A 17574-nucleotide genomic window follows, 5' to 3' on the forward strand; every position below is an offset into this window, starting at 1 on the left:
GTGTGGAAGAGCTAAGCAGAACTAGATCATCTGCAAAAAGCAGACGTCCAATGAGTGTGTCAGAATTTTCCAATTCTGACACACTCATTGCCTCGGCTGTGCCTATCAATCCAGTCTATAAATATTATGAAAAGGAGGGGTGACAGAACACACTCTTGGCAGAGGCCAACAGAGACTGTGAAAGGTTCAGACTTTGTGCTGTTTACCCTGACACAAAACTCTGGGCATTCATACAGGGACTTGATGGCAGCTAATAGTTGACCATCCACTCCATACTCCTGTACTACTTGCCAAAGCTTATCCCGAGGAACCCGGTCATATGCCTTCTCCAAGTCCACAAAACATATGTTGACATTCTTGGCATATTCCCAAGATTTCTCAAAGACTTGCCTTAAAGTGAAGATTTGGTCAGTTGTGCTTCTACCAGGACGAAAGCCACATTGTTCTTCCTGGAACTTTGACTCAACTATTCTCCTGCACCGTCTTTCCAAGCACTTAGCATACACTTTCCCAGGCAGGCTGAGCAGAGAGAGAGAGAGATGCCACGATAGTTACTGCAATCCTTCTGGTCTCCTTTCTTAAAGAGTGGTATTATTATGCCTGTCTGCCATTGCTTTGGTGCTCTCCCAGATATCCAAGCAGCCTGACACACTCGAGTCAGCCAGAGAACACCGTCTTGATTTAAGGCTTTTAGCATTTCGGGGCCGAATTTCATCATCGCCAGCAGCCTTGCCTGATTTTAGCGATTTTATTGCTAAATGGACCTCTTCTGCTGTGAGACTTAGTTTTAACATATCACTATTAATCCGATTTGTTTGATTTTCAAGGATTGTTTCAGTGTATACTAAAGCCGTATCATCAGCAAAGGATATCATTTTGCCAAAAAGTTTGTATTTACATAGATCATTATTATATATTATGAATAGGATGGGTCCTTGTACCGACCCTTGTGGGACTCCGTATTTTATTATGTTTGTTGTGCTTTTAAATATATCATAGCTGGTATATTGTTTTCTATTATTCAGATAGGATCTGAACAGTCATTAGTAATTCCCCTAATGCCGTATTTGGACATTTTTAATAGCAATAGATCATGATGAACACAGTCGAACGCTTTAGATATATCAAGAAAAACAGCTGTCGTGTGCATTCCTTTATTTATTCCACCATAGACCTTTTTCAGTATTGCTTCCGATCTGAACCCATATTGATTAGTAGCATAAAAGGATATTGTATTTAAATAGCTATTTAAGCATTTTTTTATCAGAATTTCAATAACCTTTGAGATTGTGGATAGTATAGATATTGGTCTGTAATTTTTGTTTTGATTTCATTTCTGTTTCCTCCTTTAAATAATGGTACAACTGAAGCAGTCTTTAGGTGTTCTATAAATTTACCATGTTCGAAGGATTTATTAATGATATTTGTAAAGAATTGTAATTTATGCCTAATGATAATGTTTAACTTTTTAACATTTATGTTGTCACATCCCACTTTTTTCCCTCTTTTTGATCCGATTACTACACTCTTCACCTCATCTTCATTTACTGCATGTAGATACATAGAATTCTTAATCCACTGAAGGTGTCTGACATACTTTGCCCTTTCTGCAGGGTCGAAAACACAACTGCCATAGTTGGTAAGGTGGTTGTTCATTTTGTTAAGTATATCAGTGATGTCATTGCCCTCTGGAAATTCTCGCGTTTTCTGTTTTGTGTTACCTATTATCATATTGACCAACCTCCATTCTTTACTTTTATCATTACAAAAAGAAAGAAATTTCGATAGCAGGGAATGTTCTTTTGCCTGTTTTATTTTGACAGTGCCATATTCCAGAGAGGAATTTGGCACTGTCACAAAAGTCAGGGGGAGACTATAAGATGGTGGTTTGGTTGAAGACCTCAATGCCAGGCATGATGAAATGCCTTGGAAATATCAAGGACAGCCATGTGAGTTTCTCTAAATTTTTTCCTTGGCTTCTATCTATAGGTGGGTAAGGTTAGTGTGGAGACCTACTGTAGAGGCGAGAATGGTGGAATCCATATTGTTGACTGCTAATTAACTGATGGCTTCCCAAATAGTGAGGAAGCTTGTTGATGTCTTTTCCATCGCATTTAAGAGAATTGAAGTGAAGGCAATGAAGCTATAGTTTGATGAAAGGATTGCCAGATATTTCAACCAGAAATTTACATTTAATCATCAGTGGCAGGAAGGCTAATAAGTACAAGGTGAAACATTAACAATTGATTATTTAAGAAAACAGTATGAACTGCATGATGGTATAAAAGGAAAACAATGCTATACTTATCCATATTGTGTTGTTCCTTTTATACCATCACATGGCTTGTAATGTTTTTTAAATAACCCTATAAGATAGTAAATACAAGATAGAATTAATTAATAACTTGTATTTATTAGCCTTCCTGCCACCGAAGATGAAATGTAAATTTCAGGATGAAATATTTGGCAATTAAAGTTTATTACTTTGTTTCATTATCCTTGCAAGCATCTCTGTAACATCAACAGTAGTTTGATAGCTACACGTGGAAGTGACATTTCATTACATACAACATTGTTGTCTCTGATTTAGCTGCTTGCTGCCAATTAAATGAAGGCAAAAGTATTTTTTTAAATTGATTATTTATACAGTTGTACTTGAATTAATTTATGTTTAGAAGAAACATGGAAATTCCAGCAAGACTAATACTATACTTGTTAGCCAATAACAGATATCAATTTACAATGTTATAGATACATAAAATAATTATAACGATAGATGCATAATTCTTAAAACCAGTGGTAAGTTTTTTTTTTTTTTTACAACCATTATAAAACAAAGTTCTTGCTGGGGGAAAGAACTTATAGTCCTCTCATGCAAGAATGCACCTACAGTTTTTTTTTTTAAATTTTTAGAGTACTTTCATAATCCATATTGTAAGAAGAAGAGTGATATAATCTTAATTTGTTTTATAATAAACTAAACATATGATTTTTAATTTCTTCTAGGCCATTCTATGGGAAATCTGTTAGAAGGAGAAGCTGCAATGAAAAAAGGAGCCTCTTTCATCACACACCTCTTCAATGCCATGTTGCCAGTAAGTTACACATGAGTCTAATTAAATAGAAAAATAGTAAAGAAGCTCTTGAGAACTTGAAATTGTTTGACCACTGCATAATTTGCCCCCCCTCCCCCCAGGACTTTTAGTGTTATATTATATTTTACAGTTAAAAATTCAGCTATCTTTAAATTTCCTTTTGGAAAGAAAATCAAACAGGTTTTCAGTTTCTTTACTTATGGAAGATGAAGCGATTAACCTGTCTTTGGTACAGTGTTTGTTATTTTATGAAAATTCCATAATATAAAGACTGATATTACTCATCTTCTCATCTTCAACAGTAGAACTACTCTATCACCATAAAGAAAAGACAGCAAGTTAGCCATTTCCATTCCTACAGCCAGAATGATTTTGAAGAGAATTTAGATATAATTTTGTTTTCCCAATAGATATAATTTCTTGTGCTTTCTTTGTCTGTTTGAAAAGAAAATTTGAGAAAACTCTTAACTTGCTACTACATTATTTGACCAAAAATATATGGATGCACACTCCTACCAACTCTTATGCTAATATGAAAGACATTAATATGGAGTTGGTTCACAAATTTTCTGCCCTAACAGCTTTCAACCTTATGGGAATGCTTTTGCCTAGATTTTGGTATGTTGCTGCAGTACATGCTTCCATTCCAAAAGAGCATTGGTAAGGTCATTCACCAATGTTGGACAATTTGGCACAGCCCACAATCAGCATTCTAATTCATGTGTTTGATGGAATTGATATCAGGGCTCTGTGCAAGCCATTCAAGTTCTTCAATATCCATCTTATCAAACATTCCTGCATTGACCTCACTTTGTGCATAGAGGCATTGTCATGTTGATACAGGACAGGGCCTTCACTGAACTTTGTCAAAAGTTCAGTGAAGCACAGAATTGTCTAGAATGTCATTATAGGCACAGCATTATGATTCCCCATTACTAGAACTAGAGTGGCCCAGCATAGACTATGAAAAAAAAAAAAAGTCACAAAACACAATGCCATCTCCATCCAACTTTATAGTTGGCACAACACATTTGGGCAACTAGCATTCTCCTGGCAATGCCAAATCCAGACTCCTCTAGGGAACTCATTTCTACTGCAGTGACAGTGAGCTTTGTACTACTTCATCTGATTCTTGGTGTTGTCCTTGCTGATGTGAGGCTTGTGTATAGCTGTGCAGTCATGGAAACTTATGTTCTTCAGCTCCTGATGAACAGTTGTGGTGGGCAGTCAATCAAAGGCCGTGTTTTTTTGCTTGCTTCAATACTCAGCAGTCCTGCTCTGTGATTTTATGCAACCTACCAGGTCACGATTTTGCTGTTGTTGCTTTTAGGCATTTCAACTTCACAATTATATCACTTACAATTGATTGGCATCCTATGATAGTGCTGTGTTGAAAGTCACTGATCTCTTCAGTACAGTCCATTTTACCATTATTGTTTGTCTGTGAAGACTGTGACACTCTATATGCTTCCTTTTATACCTGTATAGCAATATCCATTACTCTGAAGGGTTGTCGAGAGATATTTTTGATCAGATAGCATAATATGAATGGAAAATACATTTCACAAGCATTCAGATAAATTCTTCTACTCTGCACTCTAGTATTAACCAGAACAGTAGTCTTCTATTCTTCTGGTTAATACTGTTCTACATGAGGATATTTTAATATATAGTCAATCTTCGATATACAAGGGGGTTTTGTTCTGATAATCCAATCGTAAGTCAGAAAGGATATCATTCAGATATTGCTACATCGACCATCAGATACGTTAACTATTAACATGCCAGAAAGCTAAAATGTTTGTGTGTTTTGTTACACTTCTGATTTTCCTCTTTGTTTATAGTGAAATAATACAATACACAAATTACAACATAAAATTTCTGTACAGTGCACTTATGTGCTTACAGTGAAATAATCAGCTGACAATACAGTGGATTCTTGTTAATTGGACCATATTGGAATAGCATAATAGCTCCAATTAAACAAAGTTGCATGTCAAGAGTTAATTAAATTAGCGTTAATTAAAGTAAAATATTTGCCATAAAAATAATTTCATTTATGTATGTTTTAAATATGCATGGAGTTCTTAGCAACATAGGGATGGATCAAGCATAGTCTCTTGTTTTTATTGACCATAATTAAACAGAATCAGTGCAGGTATCTTCTGCAGATGTGATATTGCCTTCTTGCTTGAAATAGTCAGAATCCAGTAATAAATTTTCTACTGTCTGGCAGTCACTTATTCAAGCTCAGGAGTGTCATCCTCATCACTTTCTTTTTCTTCTAATGTCCTCTGATGTTTTGCTTCAATTTTCTTCTCGAAATCTTCATTGTCATTATAATATTGAAGATGACCATCAATAGATGCAAACACTTCATAGTTTTTGATTTGGTTCACATCTATAGGACATAATTTTCAGTATTGCCCATATTTGGCATATTCATGATGCAGTGATTGTTTTGCTTACTGTGGTGAGCAAAACAGTTTTGGATGCTCTTGTTGTTTATTCCTTACTAACTATTGGCCATAAACTATATTGCATATAAAAGATCAACTTTTGTGCTGACCTTCTTGGCAGTTGTCGAGACCCAGTAAAATTTTCTTAATTTTTGTTGTAATTCTTGTCCAAACTCATAACCCAGTTCTTAAATTTAGATATCATCCATGCATTTTTGTTTGCATGGTACTAAACTAGTACCTTCAGATTTGTCCCAATAAAATGGATCTACTGGATCAAGAGATTCTTCAAAAATGCATGGTACAAAAATGTGTGGATGATATCTGAATTTTTTATAAATTGGCTTATGAGTTTGGACATGGAATTATAATGAAGACTCTCCATTCTAATCTCTTTAAGCATTGAAGTCTGCCCTTTTTCCAATAACTAACAGCTTTTGTTTACTAGTTCCTAACATATTTCAACAGCATAACACTGTTACATGATCTATTGATTTCATTGATCCAAATAGTGTAACGAACCATCAATCTTATTGGGACAAATCTGTTCCTCCAGATTTGTACCAATAAAATGACTTCTCCAATTAACTGGAATCTACTGGATCAAGAGATTCTTCAAAGCTGCTGCTTTATTAATTGGATGATTCACTAGATTAGGTAGGGGAGACTAGGTCATCAAGAACAAATTCTTCGAATTCAGGAAATTCAACAGAACATTCTGATGGTTCACCAGATGCATAACTTGTGGAAGGTCTAGTCTCATAATTTGTGTGTGTGTGGGGGGGATGAGGTAACTGACAGTAGTAGTAGGCCTTCTTTAAAAATTTGAACACAATGTCCAACTTTCTGCACAATTTGCCTTTTTCTTTTCTGCATTAATTTCTCTGCAGTGTAACCAATTGCAGCTTGTATCATTTTGTCTGTTTTGCAAAATCTCTCCATATTAGGGCATCATTTTCTTATTTGTCTTTATTAACAGAGACAAATCCTGCCAATTTTTTCACTGTAAACTTTTTTTGGAGGTTCAGTTTTCTTCTTCTACAACTTTCTATTCTTCTAGCTTTTTAGGGTCTTCATTTGCTAGCTCTTCTTCCACATCTTCCACCAACTGTTCTTCATTGTCAACCATCAAGTCTTCAACTATCAGCATTATCTTTTCACCAGTTGCTTGTAAGGTTTTTTTACATCAAATCCAGTGAATGTAGAAACATATTTTCAGCAACTTTTTCTAAACACCATTCATACACTTGCTTTCATCTCAATAACTGGTACCAGGTAATGAATGTTAATGGGATGGCTTTCGTAAATATGAGCAGTTGTAAGTTGCATACATTGTGAGTCAAGGACTGGCTGTATTTTAATTTTTGATCAGAGTTAATAACAGATACATTTAGCAAATATGACACCATGGTCAAGTATATTTTGTTTTAGTGAATAAGTCAACTTACCATTAATTGCAGTTCCATCACAGGGATCCTGGCCTGGTAGGTTTGTTGACTACAGAAAAGTTGCCACCTGAAAAGACAGTTTATTATGGAATCATAGCCGATGGTATTCATACCCATCCTGCAGCATTAAGAATTGCCTACAGAGCCAATCCCAAAGGTCTGCAATTTCTTAGTTAATGTATTTTTTCATAAACATTTTATATGTTGGAAAATATTTCTGCTTACATAATTCAATGAAAAAAAAAAAAAAAAATATATATATATATATATATATATATATATTATTGGCATAAACTTTTTGGCCTAGTATCAAGGGCATTTCCAGTATGACTTTCAAATTAAACAACCCAAGAAAACAAACTGTTTGATTCAACAATGAAATGCTCAAACTACACGTACATAATGTAGAGATTATTACTTTTAATGAGAACCTTAATTTTCTTCTAACAGATTTGGTGTCTGATGATAGTGTGTTCTTCAAGTCCTAAATTGTTCTGGCTCATGGAACTTACCATATTCTAAATGTTCATCACAGTGCATGGCCATAGATTTAGTTGTTTGGCCAAAATATGATAATCCACACTGGTAAGGAATTTAATATGCTTCGGGTGGGCCAAAAGCAAAAGCTTATATTTAGCTGAGCCTAGAACAGAAGCTCACTTTTCAACAAGAAACTTACAGAAGCTTCTTGTTGGTAGCATAGAAGGATACTAGTAGGCCAACAAATCTAAGTAGTTTAGCTATACCTTCTGAGGCACCTTTAGTACAAGGAATGGTGACACAATGGACCACCTATGTATCACTGTCACGATGAAAGGTAGATGACAGGAAAACTAATTATTGAGCCTACATGTTATCTTGTTGACATAAGATTGGGTAAAGCCATTAGTAAAGAAGGCAGAGTGGACTTGATATGATTTATTTCTTAAGAGAGTAGCTGTTGTGTCACCGTGACACTACATCATGTACATGCAGTTCACATGTTTCATTGTTGAATCTACTGGTTTTTGTTCTTGTTTAATTTGAAAGTCATATTAAAGATACCCTTGATACCAAGGGTAAAAATTTTATTCCAATAAAATATTATGTAAGTTAAATCTGTGTTATGTTTAACTAATTATCATGTCTCACATTCCACTTTGTCAAGTTAAATATGTACACTATCCTGCAAAAATACTATTGACAACTTCTTTTTTTCAAATACATACCAATGATACAGCATAGCAAGGTATTTTCAAACGAACTCTTACTTTTAGTTTTATTTTCAACAATGCCCAGATCTCTAGATGAGATAAGATGCCATTTCTCAGCATTGCTCTAACTCCAATGTCTTTTGGCATAAACATATTACAAATATCACCTCCTCAGCATCAAAAAATTTGTTTTCTTTTTTTTTTTTCTTTTCTCAAAACAGCTGCTAATTCTATGCAAATCAAATTCTTACAATCATTACATATTATTATCACATTTGGGATGGTATCCTTAGGAATACTGGATTCAGTACAGAAGACAGAAATTAGTTTGATTAATGATTCATTTTATTTCACTTTTTTTACACAGATGTTTAATTACTGCTATTTGCATTTTCTACAAACATTTTTTAACATTTATTTATTTATTTACAAGCATTTATTTAACACCTCTTCACTGATCAGCTCCAAACTCACAGTACATATTTTCTTCTTATTCATTTATTCTTTCTATTACTATCTTTTGGACCAGTCTTAAAGAATACAACACAGTTATTTAAATCCAATGCAGACAAGTTTTTTCTTTCTCCTAAATTTTGGTCCATACACAATGCTGTTGTACTATAGGTTGAAAAACCACTTGTGGATGGCATTACAATAAACAGTAAATAAAACTAAAAAATGAATGTACATATTGGAAGAATAACCTGGATTAATTTAGAATGTAGGAAAGTGTCAGATGCTTTAAAAATAGCTGTTAGGCAATCACTTTAGTAAGGTATACATCTCAGGTAGACCCATTCTGTTTGTGTATTGATGTGGAACTAGGTGAAAGGATAAAGGATGAGATGATGAGTTGGGGGATATTAAAGTTATTGCAAGAGCTTGATTACAACATAGTAGTAGGATTGTATGGGATACCTCGCTGATATCTCAATACAGTGAGATACCCAAAAATAATTGGAATCTGAACTTGGCACACGCACATTTTCTAGTTACAGATGATGATGATGCTAGGTATCGTGAGTGCAGTTTCCTGTGCCAATCTGGCAAGTGGTGTCATCCTCTGTGAACTGGTTTGTTGTTCTGGCTGCTTTTTTTTTTTTTTTTCTTAGAGTGCATGATGAAATTTCGTTTTCTTTTGGATAAAACTGCTGCTGAAACTGTTGTTATGCTTTGGCAATAAAAGGGTGGAACCAATACAGAGCAACCAATTATAGACCAATCAATATCTCTGGAACAGTCTTTAAGATGTTGGAGAGGCTTAATTAGGCTCCCTATCTCATTTGGGTAGTAGCGCCTTAATCCTTTATATTTGATGACATGGTTTTATTAAGGATATGTCTTGTTTTAGCAATTTGCTGTTATTTTATACTAATGCTTGCAGAATTGGATAAGGGGAATGGATATACAACAATACTTTTGGATTTTTCCAAGGCATTTAACAGGATTCCACACTGAAAGTTATTATACAAACTCAAAGAGATCCATATGCAAAATATGCTTGTGACATGGATAGGAGTGTGACTGACTGACAGGTATAAGAGGATGTATGGAGATAATAAGTCGCAGCAGGATTCTGTACTTGACATTGTTATTTAACTAGTATATTAAGTGTTATTGAGGTTGATCTCAATAGTTCTTTGCTGATGATGCAACATTAAGAAGGATGATAAGTCATCAGATTACTGCATTGTCGAAGAGAAAACTATATTTGCATTAATAATGAAGATATTCTTCCCCTGCACAGGAGAAAAATAACTGTGCTCAGTTATGGCCACCAGCGTTCAGAGGAGATGAGAAACAATTGAAAAGATCTGGCATGGATTAACCAAGATATCTGATTTATAGAATTATCCATATGGGGACATGTGATTTGATTTTAATGTTGAAAGTAATGCAGAATTCATATTTCCATATACAAGTAGCCAAAAGGTGTCAGGTTATTACTTATTATTAAAATACTCTGGATTAGAGATAGATGTTGAAAGTTTTTTCATTTGGTTATACTATAAATTAAAGATGACAAGAAATTGGCATCTTTAATTTATATCTATCTCTGATCCAGAATTTAGTAATAAGGTGGGAGAACTTTTGGCTACTTGTAAATGGAAATATGAATTCTGCATTACTTCAACATTAAAATCACTTCTGGGTCTGGGTAGTGGCCCTTCCCATAATACATGTTCTGTAAAGATATGTGCATTGCATTATGGGATACCAAGGCAATTGATGTGAAGTCGTTAGCCTCTATATACAAATATCCCAGTCGTGAAGTGACTTCACGCACAAACTTTGTTTGCTTACACTTGGATAAAGGATGAAACCAAGAATATAATTTCTTGGCATCTTTAATTTATAGTACAACCAAGTGAAAAAAACTTTCAACACCATTTTCTTTATACTGTCAAGGTAGCATCTATAATATTGGGGTTAAAGAGATGTTGGTCTGTTTCATAAGACTACTGCCATGTAGAAAGCTTTGCATTATCCAGGAGCAATGTGTATCTGTCATTGTTCATCTTCCAGGTGCTATAAACAAAGATTTTAGTCTATAATGACCTGGAAAAATAGATGCTCCACATTATCATTACACCTCTACAACTAAATTTCATGTGTCCTTGAGATGCAGTCTTTTACCAGTATAGTAAACAGAAAGTCCATTGATATTCATCCTATGCTAACACATCTTTCAAAATCTGTCTTCTCCAGCCGTGGAAAGATTGATAAGAATATAAAAGATAAATATCAGAAAGTCAGCAAAATGTTATGGAAGCTATTGAAAAAGCTTAGGGGGAAAAATAAATCAAAAGATAAAGATATTCTAAATGTCTGCAGCAATTACTTTGAAATATTAATAAATCAAATAAGATTCATGACTTATTTTTCACAGTATTAACAACACCACAGACACTTTTATCAACAAAGATGTTTTATTAACGCTAATATTTCACAGATTTTCAACTCAGCATCATCAGAGCACAACACACATGTAAATGCGACAGTGAGTGAGTGAAACAATATAATTGCAAAAGACAAAAGATCTAAAGTCCTATTTTTGGCACCCTCTAACGGGAGAAAAAAATAAATAAAAAAAATAAACAGAAATAAACTGGCCCGGCATTTAGCTAAGTCGCTTGCCCCTCTTATGGGCAACTCCTCTACTTTTGTAAAAAATTCAATCCATTTCAAAACACTGGTTAAAAATCTAATCCTAAAAAATTCAGACATAATGGTTAGTTTCGATGTCACCTCCCTATTTACCAATGTACCACTTATAGACATTCTTGATTTAATCAAGTCTAAATTTCCCCCAGATATTTTTGAATTATTTCAATTTACCATGAATGCAGGTTTCTTTACATGGGGGGGGGGGAATTCTACAAACAGATTAATGGTACTGCTATGGGTTCCCCCCTCTCTCCCCCGTTAGCAAATTTTTACATGGAACACTTTGAAAACAAAGTACTTACCACAGCTACATACAAGCCACAAGTGTAGTTGCGCTATGTAGATGATGTGTTTGCCATCTGGCCCCATGGACAAGACACTTTAGATGCTTTTATCACCTACCTAAACAGCCAACACCCCAAAATTCACTTCACAGTAGAAAAAGAATCAAATAACTGTTTACCATTTCTTGACACATTAGTCACCCGCCTTTCAGATGGATCACTATCTTTTTCTATTTACAGAAAGCCTACACACACAGGAAGATACCTACATAAACAATCACATCATCATCCAGTCCAACAGTACGGCATTTTAAAAACACTTACACACAGAGCCAGAGCCATTTGTTCTAACGATACAGCTCTGACCACCGAACTCCAGTACCTGCGCCATACGTTCTTAGCCAACGGCTACAATCGCTACAAAATAGATAAAATACTACATAGGCCCATTACTCTGCCCTCCCCTAATACACAAGAATACAACATGACCATTTCTATTCCCTATATCAGATGTACATCGGAAAAGATAGCCAAAGTATTGTTGAAACATGGCCTTTGCACCACCTGCAAGCCTCATGTCAAGCTGGCAACTCTGATCCGCTCGCCAAAGGATAAACTTCACCCTTTAGCACACCCAGGAGTGTATGAAGTTCCATGTGACTGTGACTTGGCCTATTATGGGCAAACAGGAAAATCAGTGAACATCCACCTGGAAGAACATGAAGATAAATTCGCTACTATTACTATGGCAAGTCGGGACTGGCAGACCACGCTTTGGACACTCCTTCACACAGGATTAGATGGAGGAAAACGAATTTGCTATTTAGGAGTTGTTATAGATCTGAAAGATTATTTTTTGAGTCAGCAATGGCTTTGAAGAATTCTCCCAACCTTAACAAATATGGTTGCATTAATTTGCCAAAAATTTGGGAGACGGTTATCCTAAGAAAAACTCCTGGATAACTGCTGTTTTTTTTTTTTTTTTCCCCCGGCACCAAAAATAGGACTTTAGATCTTTTGTCTTTTGCAATTATATTGTTTCACTCACTCACTCACTGTCGCGTTTACATGTGTGTTGTGCTCTGATGATGCTGAGTTGAAAATCAGCGAAATATTAGCGTTAATAAAACATCTTTGTTGATAAAAGTGTTTGTGGTGTTGTTAATACCGTTAAAAATAAGTCATGAATAACCATCAATGCCTAAGCTTATCTGTTAGATTAAATCAAATAAGAGGTGACAGAATGATGAAAGAAAATATTCAGGTTGAGTGCAATCAGGAGTAAGCGTCAATATTCTATGTAGAAAAGGCATTAAAAAAACCTGAATGTATGAAAAGCTTCTGGAGCAGAAGTAATCAAGTTTCACAAAGGCTACACTGCATAATTCAGAAGGCATGGTTGAAGATTGAATTCTGAATTATCGAAACATATCTCTCATAGTACTTATCTACTAAAAAAAAGGAAAATAAAACGATGAGAATTATAGAGGGATTTCCTACTTGAGTGTTCTTCTTAAATATACTTGCATAAGAATTAGCAAGCATACTTAAGGGGCTAAGAAAAATTATGGAAGAGAAACTTGGAGAAGAATAAGCTGGTTTCAAGGGTTTTGTCATCTTGGCCAGATATTCACTTAAGACAAGCAACTGACTGATCACAAATATAACAAGGATCTGTATTTAAGTTTTGTAAATCTGAAAAAAAGCATGTGGCAAGGTACCAAGAGAAAAGCTGTTCAAAACACCACAGTTATATAGTGTAAATGGAAAATTATATTGAGCAAGACAGCCTGTATTTGAGTTGTAAGTCAGCAGTGTGCACATTATCTGCACTCTTTACTCATCATCTGTATGGATTCCATTATGAACTTAAGTGGACTTTCTTCTTGATATCAAAATTCGAAATTTTAATCTCAACTCTTTACTATATGCAGGTGATATTATACTTAAATAAATTCAGAATGGGAACTAGACAATGAGACTTATTTGTACCTATGGTCCCATAGAAAGTTCTACTAAGGTAGAAGTGGAGGAATTTTTTGAGGCTTTAGAGAAAGCAACTGACAATGAAAAATGAAAAGTTGGTCCTTGTTGGGTATCTAAATAGCAGAGTAGGAAATGATTGTCAGACACAAAAATATTTTGGGAAAATTTGGATAAAAGAGCAAAGCTAATAATAATGGCAAATACTTGTTGGATTTCTGTTCAGGACATGGACTGGTTATTACTAACACCATGTTCCAACATAAAAATGTGCACAAATTCACATGGAGAGAAGAGGCAAGGAATAAGAAAAGTCTCATTGACTATGTTATTGTTGATAGTGATGTTTTCTTCCTGGTGCAGGACACCAGAATGTACAGAGGATTTGAAATTGGAAGCAATCACTATTTAGTCTTGAGCAGGATAAAATTGAATTTCATATCGAAAAGAATAACATGTAAGAAAGTTTTAAAGCAAATAAAAGTTGAGCAACTCTCACATGTGAACTGTAGACTAAAATACACAAAGATTATTGAAGAAAAAATGAAAGAGTTTGAGAACAGGAACCAAACCATATGTAGATTCAATGGCAAGCTGTGAAGAAAATCCTCATTGATTCAGCCAGAGAGGTATGTGGTGAGGTTGTCTGCAAGGATAGAAAAATCAGAACTCCATGGTGGACACAGGAAGTTAAAGAGGCAGTGAAGGAAAAGAAGAAAGCATATCAAAAGTTCCTGTCAAATAAGTTTGCTTTCTCTTAGAGAATACAGAGACAAATTTAAGAAAGCTAAACAAAAGTCTTGGGAGGATTTTGGCAAGAACATACAAAATAAATATCAAGAAGGTGGCAAAATATTCTGGAGGTTGTTGAAGAAGCTTAGAAATGGAGGAAAGAAGGACTTAGAGATGATAAAGGTGACATGAAAATGGGAGAGAAAGATATCACTGCTTGTTTCACTTCGAAAAATTGCTAAATGAAACAAGCACTGATAGCACAGTGATAAAAAAAAAAAAAAAAACACACAACAGGCATATAGTCAGAAATACATATCCATACTTGAAGTAGAAAAAGCCATCAAAGGCTTGAAATGTGGAAAGGCAGCAGGAGTAGATGATATTCCACCAGAAATGCTGAAGTATGGTGGTATAAAAGTCTTACAGTGGCTGCACTGCATAGTTCAGAAGTCCTGGATAGAGGGACGAATTCCCGATGATTGGAATAGAGATCTCATAGTACCCATATATAAAAATGGAAATAAAAGTGAATGTGAGAAATACAGAGGTTTTTCCCCTACTGAGTGTTCCTGGTAAGATTTATGCAAGTATACTTGAGAAACTGTTGAGAAGAATTGTGGAAGAAAAGCTTGGTGAAGAACAAGTTGGATTCTGGCCAAATAGAGGCTGTCAGGATCAGATCTTCACTTTACAACAAATAGTTGAAAAAGCATGGGAATATAACAAAGATCTGTATTTAAGTTTTGTCTATTTGGAAAAGGCATATGACAAGGTGCCAAGAGAGAAGCTATTCAATACGCCACAGTTATATGGTGTCAATGGGCCATTATATCAAGCAATACTTAGTCTTTATTTGAGTTGTAAGTCAGCAGTTAGAATTGAAGGAAGTACAGGAAGATGGTTTAATGTTAAATCTGGTGTGAGACAAGGATGTACATTATCCCCTCTGTTATTCATTATCTATATGGATCACATTATGAAGGAAAGTGGTATTAAACCTGATATCAAAATTGGAGATGTTAATGTCAGCTCTTTGCTTTATGCGGATGATGTTATACTTCTGAATAAATCCGCTACAAGTCTGCAAGATTCCATGACTAAATTGAATAACTGTTGTAATAGATATGGTATGAAGATCAGCAATAAAAAGAGTAAGAAAATGAAAATAGGCAGAATCATTGAAAATGTCAACTGCGTTGTGAACAGAGAACCCGTGGAAAAGTAAAACATTTCAGCTTGTTGGGCACAATTTTTAGTGAAGATGGTAAATTAAATATGGAAATAGACAACAGAATCAATAAAGCTGGTGTGGTAGGAATTCAATTGAATAAATTCATATGGAATAAGAGAGAAATTAGTTGGAACACTAAATTAGCTGTATACAAGACAGTGTTCAAACCAATTTTAACTTATGGATCTGAGAGCTGGGTCAGAAGTAAAACACTTGACCAAAGACTTGAGACCACAGATATGAGTGTCCTGAGAAAGATTAGAGTAATGAACAGATGGCATCAATGGCAATATATTAAAAACGAGGATATTAGGAAAGAACTTGACATTGTCAGCATCCAGGAATGCATTAGCAGAGCTAATCTCAGGTGGTATGGTCACTTAAACAGAATGGGTGAGGAAATATTAGCAAAACAAGTATTCTCTGCCAGGTTGGCAGGAAAACGACCCAAAGGAAGACCAAGATATAGGTGGATTGATACAGTACAAAGTGCCTTAGACGATAGAAATATAAGATCTGATAATGTTGTCTTGACAAGTAACAGGCTGATTTGAAGGAAAATTATAGATGAGAAGTTAGTAATGATGTAAATTTTTCATGTAATGCTATCATATCCTGTACACCCCTTGAGGGTACATGGCAAGAATTTGATGGTGATGATGAGAAATCCAGTGGTGGTATGCAGGATTCTTAACTAAATTGAAGAATTGCAATAACAAATGAAAATCAGCAGTAAAAAGATAGTCCGAAAATAGGCAAACGTTGAAAACATCTCAAGTGGGAGAACCTATGGCACAAATAAAACATTTCATCTATTTAGGGACAATTTTTAGTGAAGATGGCAAATTAAATCTGGAAATTGACAACAGAATAAGTAAAGCTTTTATAAACAATCATTTGTTTAAATTTTTATTGAATAACATAGAAGAAAAGACTAAGATTTACATGGATTGATGCAGTTAGAAGTGTCATAGAAAACTAGAATAGTAAGATCTGACAATATTGCATATCCTGAGCGGTAACAGCAGACTGAGTGAAAGAAAATTCTTGATGAGAAGTTTGTAATAATGTAACCTTTTCATATAGTGTTATCATAGTATCTCTGCACTTCTTGATCTGTTTGTCTGTTGAACAGATGTGGTCACAAAATTGATAAGTTCAGTGAACAACAATGCAGTAGCAATTTCTAATTTATCTAATTTTTTGCTGGTTGCTACTTTTTCATGGGTTAGTATCTTTTGCTGTTGTCACTATTCACAATGTTCTAGTTCTTTATAACCAGTGGTATATTGAGAAGGACCTGACAGGAGATGTTCAGTTCTTTGCTGATGATGTGAAGATTGGCAGGGCAATCAGAGGTGGGAACCAGCACTTTCAGAATGATTTAAATAGGCTGAAAATGTGGTCAAATGGCAATGGCTGTCAATTCAGTGTTAGTAAGTATAATGTTATGCACTTTGGTGTGATGAGATTTCCAATGTTATGTTATATTATATTGGTGGGATTATGCTATGAGAAACTGATTAGTCTAGGAACCTTGAAGATATGGTGGAAAGGAATTTGAAGTTCAACAATCATATTAAAAAAAATTTCAAATACAACCCAGAGAATAATTGCAGTATTGAAACTATGTAGGGATAAGGAAGTCATTTTGCCTTTTTACAAGATCCTGATATGACTGCACCTGGAATGCTGTACACAGATTTGATCTCCTGGGTTTTGGGGGAGGGGAAATAAAGAAGCTTGGAAAGGGTGTGTAAAGAAGAGTTATAAAATACTGGTATTATGGAGTGTAGATTATGAGAACAGATTGAGAATATGTGGCCTGTGGATACTGATGTAAACAAGAGAAAGAGGGGTGATGTGATATGATAGAGGTCTATGAACTTCTGAATAGTTGGTATAGGATATCTTCTGATTAAACTTTTCATCATATGTAGGTGGAGAGCGAATGCAAGAGCATCCATTGAAGTTAAGT

General features: G+C 34.9%; 1 protein-coding gene across 2 annotated transcripts in view; it reads left to right on the forward strand.

The window, feature by feature from the left end:
* LOC150105735 (N-acetylglucosamine-6-phosphate deacetylase) overlaps positions 1-17574 on the forward strand; it is a 104440-nt gene that overhangs the window by 61857 nt on the left and 25009 nt on the right. For both annotated transcript variants that reach the window (XM_090395042.1, XM_090395043.1), the window contains exons 6-7: positions 3007-3095; positions 7015-7159. In XM_090395042.1, the coding sequence (XP_090251168.1) occupies positions 3007-3095; positions 7015-7159 (234 nt within the window). The remainder of the gene's footprint in view (positions 1-3006; positions 3096-7014; positions 7160-17574) is intronic.

This window comes from Typopeltis vanoorti, chromosome 6 (genome assembly GCF_054136105.1).
Source record: "Typopeltis vanoorti isolate ZY-2024b chromosome 6, IOZ_Tvanoo_1.0, whole genome shotgun sequence".
In the NCBI taxonomy this organism is placed as follows: domain Eukaryota; kingdom Metazoa; phylum Arthropoda; class Arachnida; order Uropygi; family Thelyphonidae; genus Typopeltis; species Typopeltis vanoorti.